At 35.2% G+C, this 25105-nt stretch overlaps 1 protein-coding gene across 10 annotated transcripts in view; it reads right to left on the reverse strand.

The window, feature by feature from the left end:
• Positions 1 to 25105, reverse strand: part of PCDH9 (protocadherin 9) — an 871934-nt gene that overhangs the window by 594538 nt on the left and 252291 nt on the right. The window contains exon 3 of one of the 10 annotated variants that reach the window (XM_070480882.1): positions 2766 to 4915. The exons of the other annotated variants lie outside the window; for them this stretch is intronic. Within the exon in view, the coding sequence (XP_070336983.1) occupies positions 4913 to 4915 (3 nt within the window). The 3' untranslated portion in view covers positions 2766 to 4912. Of the gene's footprint in view, positions 1 to 2765; positions 4916 to 25105 lie in introns of those variants that run through there. 10 annotated transcript variants of the gene reach the window in all.

Raw genomic sequence — 25105 nt, forward strand, 5'->3', positions numbered from 1 at the left:
CCCCTCTGTCTGTGACATCCTACAGCAATGGAGTAAAATCAGAAGATTTGAATCCAGATTTTGTCACTTACTAGTGAGATATGTAGCACTTTGTTCAACCTTTAGAAATGTTAATTTCTTCATCTATAAAATCACTATTGTTATGCTATGCCATGTAAGTTTCTCTTAAAAATTTGAGATAATTTAGGTAATATCTAAGTTCAGGAAACATAGATTCACAATACAGGACGTGTCTCTGATATTTTTGACTCTTAGTATTATCACTTAAACGAAAGTTTCAACTGTTGTTCTAGGAAAATATTCTTTTCTCCTTGTATACCAGGTCATTGTATATATTTGGTTAAATAAAAGATTTTCCTCTTAATATTTAATAATCATAAGTGACAGAATTTTAAAATATAAAACAAGTGACCATAGGTATGTATATACAGAAAATATTTCCCCAGAAAATACCTACTCAGCAGTGCCAGGCCCTTGACAAGGAAAATAAACATTCAAGACAGGTGATCATGCGGACTTTTTTAAATGATTAAAACCATGTGAAGAGCTTAAAATTGTCTACTTAACAACAAACAGCTCTGCTTCCATAAGCTATCTATCCATCCATCTGTCATATGGCATGGGACAGGTTTTCCCATTGTGTATTTATTTTTTCTCATTACTAAGGACAGCTGGTTGAATGTGAATTTTCTATCAGATACACTTAACCCTTGGCTTGTAAGCAAGAGAAATATTGGATTTTATCATTTAATTCTTTTTCTCAATGTTTACTAGGTGAAATATCTTCCATTCTGCCCTGTTTCTTGATCCTGGGGAAAGCTGTGGTGCATAGTGCAATGAGCACTTAACTTATTGCAAAACCTCCAGTCCCATGCCACATGCAAATAGATTATTAATTAATGCTTCATAATGATGGAGGATCTCGGTTTAAGTATTAATTTATTCCTTTCCTTTTTTTTTTTCACACTTTTCGGTGCACCAGAAATATACACCATTTGCTCATGTTGATGGTGAATGGCATTACAAATAAGGTGACAATATAAAGGGACACATCTAAGTGTGCACAGAATGGAAGTCTCCCAAAGCAGCCTGGTTTGAAAGCGGTCTCAGGAGGATGAGGAAAATGGAATATATTTCACTGAGCCACGGAGAGTATTCTTTCACCTCAGAAAGAGTGAATGCTGACATAATCAGACTCATAACTTCAAATGAGATATAAGCAGCAGTCACCAATGAAATTGTCATCAAAGATCCTGTTTTCTAAGAAGCAGCTTGCGTGAACATTTTAAACACTGAGGGAGTGAACTGGAAAGAAGAGAAGAAAGATGAGTGTGTCTGAGCAAGATGTTCTCTCTGTGCCGTCACTTCCTAATAGAGTCAGTACCCATAATGACACAGATGTCAAAACACCAAAGCTAAGTCTCGCAACAAAAACAGACAGAATTGATGGTGCTATCTAGATTTTCCTCATTGAACTTTCCATAGCATTTGCCTAAACAGACGGGAGTTTGGGGGTTACACTTTCCTGAAAACAACCTTAATTTCCTAATTCCCTTTTTATAGGTAGATACAGTTTCTGTATTCTAAGTGCCTGCAGGGATCTAGCTGTTTAGAAGAAAATTTCAAAGGAGAAGGTGAATTTGTATGTTAATCCTTTCCCTATAAAATAAACATGGGGTGTGTTGTAATTATTTCTTTCATCTGTACTAGAGACGGTCCTAACTAAAGTAGGGGTGAGCATCTGTGCTAAGGTAAGCAAGCTGTCTTTACTGAAAACCTGGTAACACTGCAAGTCATTTCTCTGAATTTTGTGGCACCTTCTAAACTTACATTCTTACAGGGGAACATCTCACATGGTTATGCGCAGGCTAGTTTCTCCTTCATGAAATAGCAGGGTGCTGACAGCGCACGGCAGGGTACAAATGCTTCTCCAGCAAAAGCACAATGGATTGTGGAAAGAACCTTGGGCAATAATTGATACAAATCCTGCTTCCCTGTATTTATTGAGTGATGTTCAATCTCCTGCATCTACAACACTGCCCTAATTATTCAAGCTGACATTTCCGACTACAGGGTTGACAGCCTCACAGACATGTTTAAAAAATTAGTGTAAGTGAATGGTTCATTCCAAGTACATGAAAGTCTCCAGCATAACGTAGATGCCCTAGAAATGTGCTTCTTGTTCTTATATTTAAGTTTTTCCAATTCATCTCATCCAAAATAAAATCCTTCTCATAACAGAATGAAATACTTGACATAGAGGGTAAGTAGAAATGAGAAGCCAAAGAAAGGTAAATTATTAAATGGAAGGTGACAGATTTAAGGGACACTAATTATATGCTCCAACTTCCATTATGCCTCGGCTATTCGTCCCACCACCCAGTATGAGACAGGAAACACCAAAACAGGTCATCAGATTTATGATTTTTGAGGAAAAAATGTTAAAATCAGAATGTGTATGCACAAATGTACACATGTAAACACATGCTATAGGAACTAGACCTTACAAAGTTGCACTAGTAAAGAATAATCACCAATATGTGAGAATATATAATTTTTAAATTTTACATAAAAATGCTAACACTGAAGCCACATGCCACAATATTGTAGTTATTTACTATATGCCCTCTCAAGGCAGGGACCTAGTAGGATTTGGTCATCCTGCATCCCCAGTGCCTACAACTCCTGGAACACAGCACATGCTCAAAAAATACTTGCTGAATCAATGACTGAACAGTCCATTACATCTCTTAACCACAAGGTTAGTCATTGCAATATTTATTTTATATCGTGGATATATATATTCAGAAACTTGTTCCAAAAATTTCTTGGCAAATATTCTAGAGAACAGACATTGTTACAAAAATATTACACAAATTATTTCTCACTGCCTCAGCGTCTCCATCCTTTCCTTTTTGCCAGCTCTTTTCCCATCACAAGTCAACCCTCTACCCTGCATCCACTAATAATAATGGTGGGTGATGTTACCCTTAAGTCCTCATGACTCCTCATTTACTTCTTCCACTCGCCTCACCAACAAACCCAACATGCAGTGTATGTTTGAAATAGCTGTCTTCATGGTAATTTTACCCAATATATCTAGTATTTGTATTTTCTCCTTGAATTCAGAATTCTACTGGGTGTGCTTACATTAAATAGGGGATAAGGGAATTGAATCATAGAAAATCAAGAAAAAACCACTCTATTTCCTGCAGAGATACTGGGAGGCATAATAGTCATCTTTACTTCACCTTTCTCCTTTGCTTCCAGCTGGAATGTAGTAGTTCTGCAGTTCAGCAAACCACTTGAAATTTCAGGGACATGTGACAACCAGGATGCCTCATACCTGACAGCGCAATTTGGTCAGGGCACAATATCAAGTGAAGAAACCTCGGGCCGACAGTATACAACGAGGGTGTGCAGTGGCATCTGCCAAGTATCAGGAGCTGTTGCAACTTAAAATAACGTAATTATCTCCTTAATGTCCCCGGGTGCTGCCAACCCATGCTTTACGACACTGTGCAACTTACAACTCTCTCTCTCTGCGTACTCTGTTTATAAGTACAATTATATTTCTCTACTTCATTCATAAAACTGGTATTCAGAGTGATTAAGTCCTTTGTACAAGTCCATCTGGCTAGTGATTGAGCAAACTGACTCATACCTAGGCCAACTACTCTACATTCACTGCATTGCCTGCTACAAATTTTTAACCTAAGTATTGGATTGGCTGAAGCTGACAGAATGAGGAGTCTCTGAGTTGTTAGAAGAATAACATTAGCTTGAATGATGACTATGACATGTCAAGGGTGCTGGAATGTATCAGCAAAGGGATCCTGGGCTCCTCCCCATTGTTTCTTCTGAAAGCTCTGAGCTGTAGATCACCGTAGACCCCAAGTCATGGACCATGTCCACGCTCTGGGCACAAAGTGCACCATCACAGCAGCACCCTCTCTCTCTCACAGACCAACGACACTTGAGTTAAGAACCCTCCTCCTAAAGTTCCTTCCCCTCAATCATCTTAAATCACAACTTGGATTGCCATCTATCTTTCCTTGATCAATACACATCATTGAATATCAGTGATCTGATTATTTCAAAGCCCTTTACCAGGTTAAAAAGTATATAAAAAATTAGAATTTAGAAGAAATTAAAGATTCAGTAGTAGAACCTTCAAAGAAAGAGAGAGAAAGGGAGGGAGAATGGAAGGAAAGGAAAGAGAGAGAGAAAGGAAGAAAATTTGGACATCCAGCTCTGTGTTAGGATTTCCAGTGATAGTAAACTTGCTCTCCTAATAAGTTATCTCAATTATTAGAAAATGTCAGAACAGTTATTGGAATATTATTCAAATAAATAAAATCAGCTGAAATCTGCCACCCAAACATAGGTTCTATGGAGTTGGAGAGATTTCATCAAGTCCCCTTTTTTCAACTTGAGATATAATTGATATAACATTATATTAGCTTCAGGTGTACAATATAATGATTTGATATATGTATATATTGCAAAATGATCACCCCAATAAGTTAGTTAATATCTATCACTACACAGTTACAATGTTTTCTTTCCTGTTCTGAGAACTTTTAGGATCTACTTTCTTAGTAACTTTCAAATATATAATACAATATTATTCACTATGGTGACCATGCCATACATTATAGCTCTAGGACTTATTTATTTCATAACTGGAAGTTTGTATGTTTTGACCACCAAATGCCCTTTTTTAAGGTTCATCAGGTACCATGCATGGTTGAACGTAGGTGATATTTTTAGCAAAAACTGTATGTCAGAAGACAGGAGCCAGACTATGTCAGGCCTCTTTAAAATTCTTTCTTGCTATGAGCCTTGCTTGAGGAAGACACATCAGCCTTTGAGAGCATGAATCAGTTCCTGTTTTGGATGCTTACAGAGGTCACTGTGAAAAAGAAAGGACAAAGTACTTTAATACAGTTTAATAATTAGTCCAGGGATGAATTAAAATTTGCAAGTGTTTTATAACTTTGTAACGATACATTTTACAGGCCACTTCAAAAACTCATTGGGGAAAATGTAGCTGTTGAGGCAGTGAAGAATATATACCTAAGCAATGAATGAAAAACTAATTGTTCTCTTGTTCTGCAAATATGAGAACACAAAGGCTGGGCTTTGTTATTTTTGCTCACTGCGTCATCCCTGTTACCTACAACAGTGCCTGATGTATTTCAAATGCAGTTCAAAATGCATTTGCTGACTAAAGGAATGAATGAATACACGGTTAATTATGGCTTGAAATGAAAATTTCTAGCAAGACCATCAACTTCAGAAAGTACTCTCTCTAATAATTTGAAAATGGAGATGATGTGTTAGATGGCCCCCAGGTGATGACTAAGACACTCACAACGGTATAGCTTGAATTAAGTTTAAAAAGTTTTTGCTGCAATGTGATATTAAAAAAGCAATAGTTGTAATTTAGATATTACAAGTAGAAATTTGATTATTTCTTAAATCCTTACATGTTTATGTATTCAGGTAGGTTATTGTTTGTCTGGTTTTTTTCCAGAAAAGCAGGGATTATTTTTATTTAGGGTAGCATTATATTCCAGCTTTGAAGAATATAAAGCCTTGGCTTCCAAGCTGGTGTCTCCTCAGACTGAATCTTCTATGTTTCTACGGGGGACACTCAAAAGGCAGGATTTTGATTCACCCTAATCTACATCACTGAATATGTGGCACCCAGAATTTAATGTAATAGTGCTTTGTAGTTAGATAGAGGATAGAGTGAGGTTTGTATCTCCCTTATTTTGGAAACTGTATGCTGACTAAAGTAGCTTAAAATTGCATTTGAGCTTTGGCAGCCGCATCACACTATTGACTAATATTCAGACTTCCAGTAACTAAAATCCCAACATCTTTCTGACATGTGCTGATAAGCCTCATAATCCTCAATCGTTAGCTGCACTGAACTCTGTTTTCACCCCTACTTTTGTCCAGCTTACAAGATAGCCTTCCGACACAGGACTACACCTCCAAGTTTCACATAATCTGCAAATACGATGCCTATTAGGAATCTATGAGCTTACTGAAGTTTTTGATAGAGGAAGTAAATGAAGGTGCATTGATGGGGTGTCATGAAGTTAAAAACAGATCCTCTCCTAAAGAAAGCTCAGTCAGAGATGTGAAATACTTCAGAAAAGTTGCTGTGGACTGAATTGTGTCTCTGCAAAATTTTTATGCTGAGGCCCTAACCCCCAGTGTGATGGTATTTGGAGATGAGGTCTTTGGGAGATAATTAGGTTTAGATGAGGTCATGAGGGTAAAACCTTTATGATGAGATTAGTGCCATTAGAGGAAGAGACATGAGAGAGTTGGCTGGTTCTCTCTTCTCTCCACATGAGGATGTAGCAGGAAAGCAGTTGTCTACAAGAAGGAAGAGAGCCCTCTCCAGAACCCCACTATGCTGCGCCCTGATCTTGGACTTCCCGCCTCCAGAATTGTAAGAAAGTAAATTTCTGTTGTTTAAGCCACCCAGTCTATGGTATTTTGTTATGGCAGCCTGAGCTGACTAATACAAAGTAAAATGAAAAGGGAGTTACTTGTAAACTTCAGAAGAGTTATTATACTTTTGATGATGGATTAACATGATAAGACTTGTATGAGTAAGATAACGGCAGCATTTGTTATATATTGTCTAAGTGGAGAATTTTGGCTCCAAAAACAAGAAGAAATATGACTGATGTTTAGAAGTGGAAGAATTACACACGAAGGTGTGTTCCAGTTTTACAGATCTTCCCGTGTTTGAAGGCAGAAGAAATGAAATCAATGAAAACACTGAAAGTGAACATGATGGAGCCGGTAGAGCTGAGAGAGAGCAATGGGTTGAAATGAAAGCTAGTGATGATGAGAATACTCCTGGAGATGGTGTATTGGAACTGGAGTGGTTAGAAAGTTGGAGTTATGAGATGGATTGGGTGAAAATGTGGAATTCTACGAGTAATTTCACAGATTGCAAATAATAAGATCGAAGGAAGTAGGAATTGCTCCAAATGACAAAACAGTCAGGGAGTAGCAGTGATATAGCAGGAAGGCTAATTGTTCACTTTTTTCATGGCATGCCTTAAATTACATGCAGCTGGAGATGGAGAAAGATCAGGAGTGAATAACATGGATGTAAGTGACTTTAATTTTATAAACATGGAATACATAGGAGATAATATTTAAGGACCCGTATTTCTTTTCTCATATATTACATTACTAAAAAAAAACCCCAAACCTCTTCATTCATTTCTTTTCCCTTACAAGTACAACTAAGACATATTATTCATTGATGTATTTTTTTTAAGCTTTTGTTCTTTTATTTTTTCATGAAATAAACTAGATCTTCCGAGAGCATTTCTATATTAGGCACAGAGCTTTGCTGCTGTTTTTAAGCTAAGTTAAACATAAATAGGAGCTCTCTCCATTCCCATTGAATTGTCAGTCAGAGGAGTACCCACGCTAGCGAGGAGGTGGTTCCCTCTATAGAGATTTGTCATGCTGTGACTTATACTTAGACATTTTTCTCAGAAATGAAACCATCTAAATTTCCCATCTTATTATCAGACTAGTTTTTCTTTGAAAACTTGCTGTTGTTTCTAGCCTAAACTCAAGCTTTATCTTTTCTTTCACCTTAGGACTTGAGTATTAAATGATCACTTACAAATGTTCCAATCCGTGGCAAGTTAGTACATACTTTAAAGTAAGAGCGTATGTGGGGTAATATAACTTTAAATAACAGATTGGCATCCTTAGGTATACAAAAATTTCAGGAAATATTCAAATGATATTTTTTAAAGAGCATGATAAAAACACCTCTTTGAATACAGTATTCTTCACATAACATGGGGCATATATAAGAGCTGTCACTTAGAGCCCTGGAAAGTCTTAAATGAATAATACAGCAGGTGCTATGAAATAAGTATGATTTTAAAATTAAAAAAAATAAAAAACATTCTATATCACTCTTTTCTACAAAGGTGTCTGACAATTGTAAACTACCAACAAGGGCATTCTTTCAACAAAAAAGAAATTCTCAATCTATTTGGCTAATTGTAAAACACCTGTAATAAAAATATCAATTAAGAAATTACTTAAGTAAGAAAAGATATTCTTTTGGCCTCAGAGCTAGAAGTAACAAGCTCAGTTGACCTCTTTTTTAAGTCATTGAGTCTCAATCAATGAAATGCACATCAACAGGCTTTCTAAATGGTTGAGACTCTATGTTGAAAGTTGTCCATGGTTTCTGAACAAATTTAACTTACTGGGGACCTTTATATCATGTCCTTAGTGACTCAATACTCTGAAAGAGCATCTAACGTATGAGAATACTTATTAGGGAGCAATATTGACACTGGGAAGCAAAAACTCTCACAGAATGATCTAAAAGTTTTGCTATGAATTGACTTACAGACAATAATTCTGCAATATATCAGTCTTTATACATTTGCAACTGAATTGAAATCAAAACATCTCTGCTGACCTCATGTTCCCTTAAAAGATATATTTAATTGCAAACAGAGCTTTTGGTCGTCAGCCAAAATTAGGTGTCAGTGTTCTACAAACATCTTACAGAAGCAGTTTAAAAGAAAATAATCACAAAAGAATGGGTTTAATTTTAAAAAATGACATATAATTAACTATTTCCAAGCAATGTCATGTCATGGGGCCGCATCAGAGTACTTTGAATCAGAGTACTTTGTTGACTACCATCAAAGTTGTACATCTAGACTTATTTTATCTACTTTCTTTTCTCCAGTAATTTGGACAGTCCTGTGAAGAATTTGTGATAGGAATTCAATCATTCCAAAGAATTTCAAAGGGCCACCATGGGTTCATGAAAGGAGATGGTCTCTAGTTAATTAAATTCTGCCCAAGAAATAATGAAGGTCACTCTCACATTATTATTTACTTTTTGGATTTTACATGAAGCAGTAGTTGAGATTATAAATAATTTTTCTTTAGAAGCTGTAATATCTAGCCATTGATGTTAAGGTTACTACTTTAACAGAATTTATAATTGGGCAGTTAAGAAAAAGGAAAATAGCAGCTTTCATTACAGTTTTAAAGCAGTATACAAAATGAAGAAATTATTTTTCAAAGGGAAATAGGATCACCAAATCAGTTCTTAATAATTATGTTCAATTAACTTATGAAATTCTAAAAACGATTATTTTTTCAAGTTATTAAAAAACCATAGGTATTTAACCACAGTTGGCTTGGTTTCTACGGAAGGTTAAACTGTGTAGACTATCAACTGGTAAAATAAGAAAAACGTTACACTATTTATGGGTCATCTATAAAAAGTAGCAGCTGTGGAAAATCCATTTAAATGGATGGATATATATATGCACATATATATAAATATACATATACATACATATTTAAAACTTCTGCATATCTTCTACTTATTTCTTCAACTGATTTACTCCAATGTTGACATGACTATAGTACAAGAAATTTACCATTTCTATTTCCCTTTAAACGACCATGTAATTTAACGTAGAACTGAAAAAGAAATCCAGTGATATATTTTAAAGGAAATGTTCTAGTACTCCATGGGTGTATCATCATTTTACAGGGTGTTTCATTTTATTTCAACTCTTTGACTTAAAATGATTGCTCTAAGGTAATATGGACCTACTGTGTGCTTTTTATGGCTCAATCTTTTGGAATAGAATGCTTTCCCAGGAAAAAATATGAAGAAAGTTCTTCAGGATTCTAACAGACCTTCAATTGAGGAATTTTTTCTATTCATCTCTTATATCCTTTCTTGGCAAAATTTCTGTCCAGTTTCAGAATGATAGGATGTCATTGCAAAAATATTCCTTCAATTTTCTGAAACAAGTATCTATATATAAATATTATTTTAAAGTAAAAGCGTATGTTCAAGGTTAATTAATGTTGCACTTCTTTTGAGTGAGAGATCTGGGGCATATGTAAAATCAAGGGCATCACAGAACTAAACACCTTTAGTTGTTTAGATGTCTAACAGTCATCAACAAAAAATCTAAAACTATTAAATATGCATAGTTTTTATTTACAAGAGATAATGCATCAAATAATTAGAGCAAGCAAGTAAGTTTCTGCACATTTTGGAACAAAACATTTTTAAATATTTCCTTTTAGGAATAAAAGAAAAATTAAGCGTTTACAGTCTTTCATACATTGAAAAATGTCCTTACATTTGGAAGGGAAACAACACACGTACTATAAAATAAAGTCATTGTAACGCTATGCAAAGCATAAAATTAAAAACTCCAGCATACGCATTATTGGACATTTTTAATTCTAAATTCTACTTTAATCAATACGCTGAAACTGGAAACTACTATCGTGTAAAACCGTTTTTAACCATTCCAGCCAGTTTAGCCTCTTATTGAATTATTATAGTAGCTTATTCTCTGAAACAGCATATTCAAAATAATCTCATGTTGTCTAAAAAATACAGTGACCATTTCTACATCTGTTCTCATCTCCTTCCCTCAGGCTTTTTCCTTCCCCCAAGCTTTTCCTTCGATTTATCCAGTTTTTATCTTTCCTTACTAGCATTTCTGTGCCACTTTTTCTCACCACTCCATATGCTTAGGAAGCTATCCAGATTATACTCATCAAGTGATTGCAGCCTCCTCCATACATCCTCAAAAAGCAACCTGCTCCGTCAAACATTTCAATCGTGACCTTTCACAAATCTCTATTTCTCCTATTTATATTAAATTGTTCTATTTCTTTTTCTGCCTCAGGGCCATCACACTTTAGACCAGAAATTTATTATTAATTGATTGCAGAAGGTTTCATAATTTATTTATTGTAATGCTTATGAATGAATGATTATTTTTAATCACAGCAACTCATTATGCCCTAATAACATAGTGAAGGTGATAACACTATTACCATACTAATAGAATAATCTCTGATTATTTTTAATGTCAGCTATAGTTGTTCCATTAAAAAGAAGACAATGTGTGAAAACAGATGTGTAAATTCTTATCTAAAACATATTTTAGATATGTTTCTTCGAGACATACAAACCAATGTTAAATTATAAATTAAGAAGGAGAAGCCAAAATATCAAGTTCCAAGTGTATTTTATACTTTTAAGAATCGAATTAAGGTCACCTAAATTCTTTTGAAAGTGTTCTGATTACTAATTTATGCCATGAATAAGGAAATAGCTGAATTGTATGCCATATTTTAAAAATTATTATTATATAGTCAAATGGTCCTTCTTATTTCTTGACATGAGGATTAGAGGCATTAAGCAAGAGAAGGTCTGGTTCTTCTCCCACCTCTGCAACTCAACATGCCCAAAATCTTGCACAATTATGTTTCTGAGCTTTCATTTTCTCATTTAGTAAACAAAGATGGTAATGATTGCCTTGCCTATCCAACTTGTTGTTTATATTGTTTCAAGTATCAAATTGGATAACACAAAAACACTTTTATAAAAATTAAGGTAAATTAAAACAACAATGAAAGACCACAACACATCTGTTAAAATGGCCACAATCTAGAACACTGACAACAGCAAATGCTGACAAGGATGTGGAGCAACAGGAACTCTTATTCATCACTGGTGGGAATGCAAAATGGTACAGCCACTTTGGAAAACAGTTTGGCAGTTTCTTACAAAGCTAAACATACCCTTACCATGGTATTTGCTCAAAGGAGTTATAAACTTATGTCTACACAAAAGCCTGCACACAGATGTTTACAGCAGCTTCACTTATAACTGCCAAAACTTGGAAGCAACCAAGATGTCCTTCAGTAGGTGAATGGGTGAATAAACTGTGGTACATACAGACAATGGTATATTATTCAGCAGTAAAAAGAAGTAAACTATCAAACCATGAAAAGACATGGAGGAAACTTAAATGCATATTACTAAGTGAAAAGCCCATCTGAAAAGACTACATAGTGAATGATTCCAACTATGTGACATTCTGGAAAGGGTAAAACTATGGAGAGAGTAAAAAGATCAGTGGTTGACAGGGGTTGGGGGTTTAGAGGGATGAATTGGCAGAGCAAAGAGGATTTTTAGGGCAATGAAAATATTCCATATGATACTATAAAGGTGGATACATGTCATTATACACTTGTCCAAATCCTTAGAATGTACAATAGCAAGGGTGAAACTTAATGTAAACTATGGACTTTATGCGATTATGATGTATGAATGTATAGTCATCAATTCTAACAAATGTACTACTCTGGAGCCAGATGTTGATAATAGGGGAGGCTATGCATGTGTGGGGAAGGGGGAATGCGGGAAATCTCTGTATCTTTCCCTCTAGGTGAATATAAAACTGCTCTAAAAATTTTTTTTAAAAGTAAAAGTACTTAACTGAATAAGAAATAAGGGCCTTCAAGTGAGGTAAAAACTACTCACAATAATTTTAGTGCCCTCCATCTTTTGCTGCAGGGTTGTGAGGGCATGACAGTGTTCATAGATGCAGAGGCCCATTCAACTGAATGTTCAGAAATGAACTCTACAGTGACGATGTGAGAGAATGAGAAACAGGGTGTGAAAAACAGAAGGAAACTGGAAACATTTTGCATACAGAGTCCTTGGTAATTTAGAATCAGGAAACGTCAGCAAATAAAAGACCAAGGCAAGAATCTAAAGGGATAAACTAAAAGTAACCCATAGCCTGACTCCCAAATGTATGAATAAATAAACATATCAAATGCAAATTTCAATGCCTAACTTACAGACCAATGTGAAAGAAGAGGAATAAGGTAGGAGAATTATCCCAGGATAGGTCTTGATCTGACATTAGAAGAGAGAGGTTTAAAAATTCAAATGTACTGCTCTCTGTCAAAGATGAGACAGATTCTAAGTTATGTTGGAGGAAAAACATCACCTTAAATAGTAGCATGAATTTAAATCCTCATAATGCTAAAGAAGACAAATAGTTACTTTTGTCCTATATACGCTTATTAATAGATAGGTGCAATTTTTATTAGTGATATAAAATTAATCCAGTTGTTTTAAGCAGCATTGTTCAATATTGTTGCCACTAGCTACATGTGGCTATTCAAATTTAAACTAATAAAAATTAAACAAAGTTCAAAAGTTAGTTCCTCAATTATGTTAGCCAAATTTAAAGAGCTCAGGAACCACACATGGCTATTGTATCAGTTAATGTTTACATAGAACATTTCCATCACTGCAGAAAGTTCTTTTGGACAGCACTGCTTTAAAGTAATAGTTTTCCCTAATATTGAGGCATAGATGCATATCCTTAAGTGACAGGGCTGTTTAAAATCATAGATAAGCCCAATATATAACTATAATAATACTAAATACAACATAAAAACAAAATACAAACACAGCAAAAATGCAACAATTTTCCTCATAATGAATGCTTTCTAAAGTCAAAAAAGTAAATCAAACTAAATAATTTGACATCACGGGTTTAATTTGATCATTTTATTTTTACCTGTTAAACTGTACTATAGAATTTAGTACAGTTTAGTATAGAATATAGGCTAATTGGAGGTCTTGGGGTGGGTTAAGCGCTCCTTCACTGCATCCTGGCACTTATTGCTATATTAAAACCTGTGCCATTTCCTGGCCCCTGTTTATCACCTTTGTAACCCTGGTATCCAGCATGCGCTCAGTACTTGTTTGTGGAATGGAGGAGACTCTCACCCAGTTCTAATAGGAAATCACTCAGCATCTGCTTCAACACTTACATTGGCAAAGCATTTACCACCTCATAAGGGAAAACATTCCATTTTTAACAGTTCAGTTAGAAAAAAGTTTCTTCACTACAAAAAAATCCAAATTTACCTGTTTATGTAACTTCCATTAATCCTACATTTTATCAGAGGAAGTTTGAAAGAAGAAGTTGATTTCTTTTTCCATGTAAAAGCCTTTGAAATACTTGCAGGTGATTATACCAACTCTCCTCATAAGGCATCATTCCAGATACTTCTTTGACCTCTTCTAATTTTACGTCTCTCAAAGTGCAACGTCCAGAATGTTACAATATCTACGAGTTGTTCTGATTAGTACAGAGAATTGTGGGAATTACCTCCAGGGCTCTGTACAGTATACTTCTATCAATGATGCCCAAGATTCCATTAGCTTTTCTTGGCATTCTCATCACAGGATGACTCATAGCCCACTTACAATCAACTAAGGGTTCCTAAGGCTTTAGAATGAGATGTTGTCAAATCATGACTCCTTTGTCCTTGGTTCTTTTAGTTGATTTCCTGCATTTGAGTGGAGGACTTTATTTCATGCTGATAGCTTGGGCACATTGTTTCCATCAGTTAAGATTTTCCAAACTTTGATTTTGTCAATCATCTAATACATTAGCTATCAATCCAGCTTTGTGTTGAGTGCAAATATGATAAACATAATCTATATGTCTACATTAAAGACATTGATAAAAATAGTCCAAGGGCACATGCCCCTATCACAACACCAGAAACCTCTTTCTAAGATGATACTCACACATTACCATTTTTTGATCATTGACGATGTTTTAGGAACCACACATATATGATCCTTGACTCTTAGAACAACCCTTTAATATACTATCCCTGTTTTATAGAGAAATAGCAATTGCGAATGATTTCATCAAGAGCACTTAACTAGACTTGCCAGAGCTGGAATTCCCACTGGGACCTTCTACTCCAAACACTGCGTGTTACCACTTGACATAATGATGCCCTTCCAGAACAGATGCATCCCCTTAGATCTAACACCTAAAACATGGTTCTCTACTCTGCTCCCTTAAATATAATAAAGACTGTCAAAAGCCATGTTGATATCACTAACTTATTTCTATAGTACTCCAGTAAGCTGCCAATCTATTTCTTCAAAATTAGAAATGAACGTTCTTTGGCATTCTTGCTACTGTAAATACTTCTTAGTGATTCTATTTCTTTTCCTAAATGTTTGCAACATACCTAATTTTCTATCCCACACTTTCCATGCAGAAGGTTGTCTATTAATCTTTATTTGTTTTTAAAACCATCATTTAACCTTTTATGAATTTCAGACCGTCAAAAGCAAATGAGATACACAGACACTTTTCAACATTTGATTTCTCATGGTTAAATATGGAGGCTTATAATGTAATAATAAATTGAAATCACTACAGTCTAGTGCTTACAATTATGTTCATAACATAATCCTGTCAAAGAATACTGTACTCTTCAACTTTAACAGTATGATTGAGAAATCTAAATTTGACTTTCTTGCCCAGCACTTTCTGCATGAAACAGGATCATGCACATCAATTAAATACCTTCTGTTTCAAACCATTTTTCAATAATAAGCATTGATTGATTCACTTTCTAGCCATTGTTACCAAACATCTCAGAATCATTTGTGCTTTGACCTAAAGCTCTAACATGGTTTTTTTAATCAAAATTCTATTTTCACAGATATATACAGAATCAATTATAAAAGCTAAATCTATTCTGAAATTAGCTATCAGGTTTTTCTTTTTATAAAACTCAGAAATGGGGCATGTACATATTCTTGAGGCATAATTAGCTACACTTTATTTTTTTGAGAGTAAAAGTTAATTGCAAAAGTGTTTCCTGGAAAAATTGTAGGTCTTAAAATAATCATATTGACAACAATGATATTTTAGCTCCTGGTTATGAGTCCAAAGTATGTGCATATATTTGCACTATTAAGATATCATTCTAGACTCAATTCTCCCTTTTTCTTTTCAGCAATTATAAATACACACTCTTTGAAAGAAGAGGAAATAGAAAAGCAAACATGCCTTAGATATTCTTGCAAAATAAAACTAGATTATTTCAGACCTATGAAAGTTGTTGCAGGTTGATGCTTCTTGAAACTCTGATTAGAATTTCAGAAAATCTAGATGTATAACAGCTAGAGATAGTGTGATGATTATTACTCTCACATAATTTTCACTGCAGAAGAACCTAAAAAATAATTTGTTGAAATGTGCAGTATTATGTGAAGTTACACGCATACTGAGTATAACAAGCACATGTGGTATTTCTTCAGCAGCCCTGAAGACAAAATTAAGGAGTTAAAAAAGGCTTAGCCCCATTTCTCATACAAGCCCGGTTTTCTTCTCTTTACTTCTCTCTCTGAGTCCCTTCTGGCTTACGACACTGATACTAACATTTCCAGAGGGTAACTGGAGTGTTCCTGGTGGTGAGGTAACATTATCTCCCACCCCACCCCCTTCTCCATTGTGGTTAGAAGACTCTGAGGGTGTCTCTTTATTTAAAAAAAAAAAAAAAAAACCAGGCTAGCCTATATCGAATTCTTCTGTCTAGCCTATAATGATCAGTGTCAGAATTGCCGCCTCCGCAGTCTGTTTGACCGTCTTGTCTATGCAGATCACTGCGCACCCTTGTCAGTCATAGATATTGATCCAAGGGGGCCACGTTGTCCAGATCTTTGGTCATGCCTGATATCAGCTTTCTAATCACAGCCCTGCAGATTTGAAGTGCGTTTGGATGAATTCTATGTGTTTTTAGAATCTTCCTCCTTCTAAATGGCAATATAATACTGTGGAGTTGTCATCTAACACTCTGGAGCATGATTCACCGCCTTCAGTGCAGAGAATTGTCAGGATACTTTCATAGATTACAATAATGTATATCAGAGAGGATACACGATTGTGTTATTCATATGTGTAATCATCCATGGACTGACTAGAAATAACAGTGGTCTTATTATGCAAACAGCAGTCCATAATATGCAAATGAATATAAACAAAACCAAACACAAACCTCCAGAATAATGTTTACTGATGTGTCCTTAAGAATCCCTTTCTCAAAATCATATTTTTCCTGTCTTCTCAAAAACATTAAATAAGATCAAGGATGAATGCACGGAAAAGTTTATGCTTTCTCTCTTGCATTTTTGAAAAGGAACCACAATATAATCTTATTCTGATTATTTGATTTATATTCCCCCAAGGCCATTACTGCCTCCTGGCATCATTACATGCTTGTGTAAGGTTTATATGGTGTCTCTTTTAATTGCTTAAACTAATCTATTCAATGACTGCAAATCTAATGCACACTGGAACAGGCAGCCCATAAATTCCATCCTTCAGATGTGTCCTTGAACATGTGTTTGTCATAATGAAGAGCAGAAACAAAACAAGAATAATAAAATGCGAGAAAACCTTTTCAAATAGTATATCCAAGAGACCTTAGAAGTCCAAAAGATATTTTAGTTAAAAGGAATAAAAAGGAACAACTTCTTGCTCTTTCACATATCATAAGGAATCATTCTAATTACATCACAGTTAAGACCTTGGGCTACTCTTAAACAATAGAGTGCCATACCAAAAATAAGATTAGATCATTAAATATGATCTTAATACAATTGATGTAATATAAATTTTGTTTTAGGTATATAACCCTCATTGAGTGCAAACATTCTTAATACCCAAGAGGAAAACTGAGTTAGGTTATTATGGCTATTTATTTCCTAATCTTGCTTAGGCTATCCCATATTGATTATAGAGCACTCTACCTGAAGTTATTGCTAATATGCATACAGATAATATTGCTAATATGCACACAGAGACATACATACACACACACACACACACCACAATGCAAGAAATAAAATTACTTACATAAGGTAATTGTTTTAGTTCTTAGAAATAGAGTTGCTAAAAGATATCCAAACCTGGATCCTCTTCCGCATTAAACAGACTAATGGTATTTTCCACGATATACATAAGTATAATCACAGACACAAATAGTGATAGAAGAAGGAGGTGAGACACAATTGCCATAAAACCCAGAAAAAAATAGTTTTCAAAAGTATTTTTTCCACATACTATGCCTATTCTTTTAGTGGCCCTTTCCTTAACTGGCACTATGACCTAGTGTTGAATCCTGAAAGGGACATGGCTTAATTATGCAAATTACGTGTTTGTAGTCATTCCCCTGCTTAAGAAATGGCTTCTGCTACTCTCCTCACCAAGCATACGTGCAACACTTAGTTTTTCTAACTACTAGAGCATAATTTAAAATAAGTCCTGAAATCACGAATTTGTGGTCTCGTTGTTGAGACCTATGGCCATTTCGAAAAACACCCATCTGAAATCCTGGTTCACTGTCTCACTTATTTTTCACAAGATTTGACACAATTCTAATCTCCATTACATTGATACAGAAATTCCAACCCAGGTTTTGGCAAACCAAAAGCCTCAAGATCAACATGAGTCACTGGCAGTTCTCGTAGAAACTTAACACCTTACGACTTACACTTGTTCTACCATCCTTCCTTTAAAATGCCAAAATAAGACAAGGAAATAAAGCTAAGTTAGAAGATCAGTCACTGCCATTTCTTTATCCGTGCTTTTTAAAAATTCACCTGGTATAAATAAACAGGCAGGTAGCCTCAGGAACATTCTTCCTTTCCCTATTTCCATGAGGTATGCCCATCTCCTTTCCAATGAACACTCTGTCTAACATTACTGGCTATACCTTAGTATACTGCTACCTTACTTCCTTTGGATTCAGGTCCTAATTCGCTGAACTGTAGTATCATTGCGGAAATTGGTCCTCTGAGCAGCTCCACATTTTGTTCTTCATCGTGGCTTCACTAGGGTATGGTCCTGACATTTTCAGCACTTACTCTTTTCCTAGTTTCCATCATCCATGTACTAAAAGCTATAGGATCTTTTGAATATAATGCTTTAGTCCTTCAGAATCTAAAGCTTCATCTTCATTTTTTTACTGCTTCTTATGATCTAAGTTGTTATAAGCAAGAAGAAAAGCAAACTCCCAAGTAACAGGACACCATACCATGGCTATTTTATTAAAAGACCTGCTCATGAGATTGGGCTGTGTCCCACAGTCAGCTACAAAAGGAGAGAAACTACTTCTGAGCCATAAGGTGGAGCAGTGGAAGAGGAAGACAACAGATTGATATTGGAGGTCCTCAAAGAAAAAGGAAGAGGTGACAGGATGGTGACCTAGAACAGTCGTTTCATAGGGCTAGCCCAGTGGTGTAGTGGTTAAGTTTGTGCACTCAGCTTCGGTGGCCTGGGGTTTGGGTGTTCGGATCCCGGGCATGGACATATACACTGCTCATCAAGCCATGCTGTGGCAGCATCCCACTTGCGAAATGGAGGAAGATTGGCACAGATGTTAGCTCAGGGACAGTCTTCCTCAAGGAAAAAACTGACAAGAAAAACACTATATTACTACTATATCACTACAACCCTCTTCCCAGCTCCTAAAAAAGGATAGGCCAGTAGTTTCAAATTATTTGGATCATTTATTTCAACCAGTTTAAAAAATAATATATAAACATGAATCTACTATATGTAACTATCTATTCCTTTTCAATTATATCCATGTATTTACACTATTAGCTTATCTATTAAGGCACAATAAAAACCTAGGGTAAAATTCATCATTAATAATGGACGGTGTAATATCTCATTGCAAATGTCTTACATTTTCAATTTTTTGTATGACATCACATAAGATAGATCATCAATTAGTTTAGAAAATATGAAGTATTTGATGTAAAGCTTATTTTGGAGCAGACATGTCATGTTCTTGATGTTTGCTTGCATTTATACTTATATGTTCAAATGGCAGTTTTGTGCTTTGTCAATTTGAAAATGGACACATGTCCCCTTGTTGAGGATTAGTTTAGTTATAATGAAATAATTTAATTGTGATTTCACATAACAGGAGTGAACTTGAAACATGATACATTACAGCATAATCAAATGTGTGACTAAGGATGCCACCTTTCATCTTTCCATGTTATGGTTCTTCCACTCTTCCCTCAAAATACCTCACAAAGGTGTATACCATCATGATGACCTCGGAGACGGGGTTGAGTCTCAATCCATATATTTAATACTACAGGGTTAAACTTTATTTATTTTCCTTAAGAAAAAATAAACTAAGATTCTACTATTTTTTCTCGTACTACAACGCATCATTTCAACTACCCTCTGGAGAATGTGCTCCCCTCTTTGGAGGCTACTGATAGAAAGGCGAAGCTGTAAGGGACTATAGGAAGCAAAATCTCATTTCTGTTTTCCCTAAGCCAAGCTCATTCTCTTCCTCCCTCTCCAGTTACAACTCCTTCTCGGAGCCGTTCTGATGCCTACCTGTCCAACTTCCTGGGGTAAGCTATAGGCTTCAGATGAGGGTGGCTTGAATCCACCTGTACAGAAATTGGATTAGAGAAGAAGCAGAGAAATGAAAGTCCAGAATTGAGGGGAAGACAGTCTTGGCATCCCATGGTGAACTTCTGAAAGTATTTTCCCACATAACTGTAAAGTATTAGTAACATTCTACAGAACTTTTTCTTGAGGTAATTTATGGGCAAATTGTTTGTGGGCTAGCCTGTTTTCCTAATTTCTTCTTAAAATACATTGTTGCTGTAGTAACATGGCTTTCTAATTTCAAACGATTGACCTTAACCACACACTTTAGAAGTAAAACCCATTCATAAATGACAAATTGCACATGTAGAGATTTTCAGGTCTTATGCCAATGGAACATCTAAAGCAACTCTAAAGTGAAATTTTATATTGTGAAGTTTAATTATGAGCGACTGAACACGCAGTACAGTGTGAACTATTCACCTTATCTGCAACAGTGTTATGACATAACCTGGTTTAAATAAGACAGTTTTAACCACATAGCAGTTAAATGACTTTTGATATGACACTAATAAAAGCCTGTCTGTTGTTAGAGATGCTTAGGCTTTTACTCCTTTGTTTATTGTGAGAATATTAATTATTGTACTAAACTAATAAAAGAAAATTGTGGGTTTAAAATTTCCATTAAAAAGTCCGCATCTTCGCCATGAACTAGCATGATGAATGCCTATAAAATCTCTCTCTCTATCCCAGCGGAGTTTACAGTGAACCAAAGAGACATGGATGGATGGGCCATGTTACAGAAAGTAGAAATATAAATTACCTCGAATTATTGAATTATAGCAATCAGAATTATTTCTAATACCATGAAGTTTTCTCAGTTGAAGAGATGTCAATAAAATATAAATTTTGGGGGGAGGAGGAACAGACAATCCATTCCAATGTCAAATTATTTCATTGAATTGCTTTGTTAGGGCAAGAATTAATAACAATTACTGACATTGACTCAACACTCACTATGAGCTATACACTATCCTATGTACTTTATAAGCATGGAGTTATTTAATCCAAAATCTATCCCAGGAGGTAGATAGGTATTATCATTTCCATTTTATCTGTAGGAAAACAAAAGCACAGATAGGTTAAGTATCTTGCCTGAGGGCATCCAGCTAGGAGAGCATACTTTTAACCACTCTGCTGATATGAAATAACTACTGTTAAGAAGTTGAAAGCTATTTCTGAGGAGTTCAAAAAATTTCGGTCAATGCTGAACATCTTACTTAGAGCAGTGACAAAGAGGGGTAGGTGGAAGAGGGGACAAGAACTGAAGAATTACTTGACAGGCATTTTCATATTTATTAATGTCCTCATTAGCAAACCTTTATCAAGTGCACACTATGTGCAGGGAACTAGATAACTAGGTGCAAGAAATACAAAAATAATGTACTTGACCTTGAGGGAGATCTCAGAATAGTAGAGGAAATAGAAACAATTGCAATAAGATATGGTAAGAAATAATATATTTATATACCAAGTGCTATGATATCATCTCCCTCCAAAAGCAACTTTACAATGAATGGAAAGTAATATATTTCTAAGTAAAACTGTATGAAAGAGTAATTTAGTAATCAGTGCAATACAGTTAATCACATGAGACAGTCTGTAAGAGGTGAATTTCTGCTACATTTTTTGAAAAAAGGATGAGGAACTGAGATTGAGAGATAGAAGGGAGGCATTGATAAAACCATTTCTTCCGAAAGATAGGGCATGTACAAAGTGAAACAGGAGATGTTCTTTGTCCTTTGAGGAAAAATAGTCAAAATGACTACTGCCTGCTGTCTACTTCAATCAAGCTAATGGATATCCTTCAATCTTAAAATCCCCTCACTAGCAAATTGCCTTTTGTTTATAAGCAATTATTTCTTCTTAGTTTTAAATATTGAAGGAAAAAATGTTAATTATTCATCTTTAAGAATTAACAGAAAGAAATGTATAGAAGATATGGTACTCGTTCATGAAACAGTGAACACACAAACTAGAGATGTATTTAAAATTCCACTAGGCAGCTCTTATATGGGTATAATTCGAGGAAAACTAGACAGGCCCTTTGGCTAAAACTCATTTCCTCTGTGAAATCTCTCAGTGCCTGAAATTTTACCAGTAAAATAATTCCTTGAGTTTCAAATGATTTTTGGCTTCATGACGAAACTGTAGATTCCCCTAGGCAAGAACCACATCTTGTTCCACGAATACTATATTTTACTGAGAGGAGCAATTAAGTCAACCCAACAAAGCTCAAGACCAATATGGACAACAGGAATCAATATTTAGGCAAGGCAGGCAGTGCTAATGTTGGGGGCAAGTGCCTTAATCTGGAAGTTAGGGAAGGTGGTGGGAAAACCGAGTACAAACTGTCATTTATCATTTGTATCACCCATATCCAGTCCAGGATATTACATTTTATCTGTAACCAGATAACAGAAAAAGGACAAATATAACAATTGGGGAAATGAAGAGTTTATTTTACCTTCGTTTTTATCTATAGATCCATCTGCACTACCATGTTTTTATTTTATAATTCTTGAGTATAAAAACAAAAACATAGAGCCAGCCCCGTGGCTGAGTGGTTAAGTTCCCGAGCTCCGCTTTGGCGGCCGGGGGTTTCATGGGTTCGGATCCTGGCCACAGACATGGGACCGCTCGTCAGGCCACGCTGACATGGCATCCCACATGCCACAACTAGAAGGACCCACAACTAGAATATACAATTGTGTATTGGGGGGATTTGGGGAGATAAAGAAAAAAAAAAAGATTGGCAACAGTCATTAGCTCAGGTGCCGATCTTACAAAAAAAACACCATAAAATAAGACTTCTCTTCTGGAAATTTGAAAGTAATTTTTGATTTAAACCCTTCCCAAATTCTGAAAAGTAGACCATGCCCCCCCAACCCCAATGATCCAAATGCCTCGCCTGTCGTGTTTAAATGACTTGTTGGGGTATCATTTTCCTTTATTCACTTGAAATCTACAATAGTTTTGGGGTGTGTCATTTCATTTCTTATTCTATTAATAAATTTCTAAGATCTTTATGCTTCCCCCTAGGTACTATTTAATAAATAATATTTGACTCTTCTTGAATAGTATACCTTTCTTTATATTGTTAGAATATGTACCATCTATCCACTTGACACTTAGAGGATCTTGTCTAATTTTCATAGGAAGAAGAAAAATCTGGCTTGTAGGGTGTTTAGAGTACAATGATGACAGCCTATATGCCGATTTCACAAGCTTTGCAGCCTGAATCATAGGCTGTACTTAAACGGCAGCATATGGCTGGAGAGTCATAGCAGCAGGAAAGCGTGGCAGTGCCCAGATCGCAGCTGTAGGCACACAAAGTTTTGATGCTGGTATCCATATCCCTCCTTCTCATCAACAACAAAAAGGATGACTATTTAAGATTCTGTTGTCTTAAAGGCTTTATTAAGTTATTGCCCAAGGTAGGAAAGGGATATTATTGTCTACATATGTTTGCCAGAATCATGTAGCTTCTCTGTTCTGGCTTTCTTAGCAGGTGTCTCTTTAAGTACTTATTCTAAATGGAACACAACTGGGAGACATCAGAAAGGGCACTGTTGACAACTGTCATAGCAGGTTCCAGCTTGAAGGGTAACTGAGCAGAAGGTCTCTCTCCAGAGTACTTCAGATCATCCTAATAGCAGCATCATTTCCACTAGGAACCCAGCTTCTACCAGAAAGAGTGCTGGGAAATAGTGCTTCTGGTGAAATCTGAGCTCCTCACTGGAAATGATCCAGGCCACCAGATTTCCTATGGAAAACAGCTATGGTGCAGTTAAAAGAATCCTGATTTTAAAGGCAAAATTGCAATATTTGAAGGAAGCACATAATCCAGATAGATGTTAATACTGTTAGATGAAAATATGCTAAATTAACCCTTGTTTATACATATTGAACTCTCGATATATTCTAAAACCTTTTCCTAAGATATATTGAAAGAAACCCCAAAGCTGTCCAACTTTTTCATTAAACTAATACATTAAAGATTAATATACCAAATACAAGAATGATGATTTACATGTATAAATTCAGGTACTTGATATTGATGTTTTTGTCCTATATAACTATTTTTGTTAGTTCTGGGTTCTGTTATTGTTGCTATCATTAACCATGAGAAAACAGGAGACTTATTTTTAGTTATTTAGTTAAGTTATTCAACTTAGACTAATTTTGCTGAAATTTGAGTCCATTTAAATAATAATTTTCAGATAGATCTTGTTAGAGATTTAAGGTAAAGTTGTTCTGCAAACCAAATATGGGAGAAAATCAACAACAACACGGATTTTCCTCTTGCTCAGGATTATCCATCTGCAAAATAAAAGCTACTGTAATTTCTGCATGATTACAAGAAAAATAGATAATATTACCTAGCCTGCTATATTACAAATTTCTGAAAGGTACCTGTTGTGCAGATATATTTGTTTATAAAGTAAACTTTATTATAGGCATTAACATATGTCCATATTTTAATTTTTTCACATCTAAAAAACATATTTATCCAGTCTTCTTGTGTAGAAATGAATCATAGATCAGAGACACATATATAGATTATTTTTTTCCTATTTTAAGCTATTAATTATCTTCTATGAGAATATATAGTTATTTAAATTATAAGTGCCAAAACACCATATATATTTGTATTTATAAAGAATTATGTAAATTAATTTTTACTCTTATGGTTATATCCATACTTGGTTAGCAAAGAATGGCTTGCTTTTTTAAAAACTATGTGTTGTGTTGAGTTGATATTAAATGTTCTTATCAGAGCAAAGAGATTAAAACCCACACAAAAAATAAAACTACAAACCTTGGAGTTTTTGCTTCTTTGAATGGTATAGATTTGCAATCCATGTAAAAATGGACCCTAGGCAAACTTTCTTATAATTAGGTCCTTTCTTTGCTTTTGTAACAGA

The sequence above is a fragment of the Equus asinus genome, chromosome 11 (assembly GCF_041296235.1).
Source record: "Equus asinus isolate D_3611 breed Donkey chromosome 11, EquAss-T2T_v2, whole genome shotgun sequence".
Lineage (NCBI taxonomy): Eukaryota > Metazoa > Chordata > Mammalia > Perissodactyla > Equidae > Equus > Equus asinus.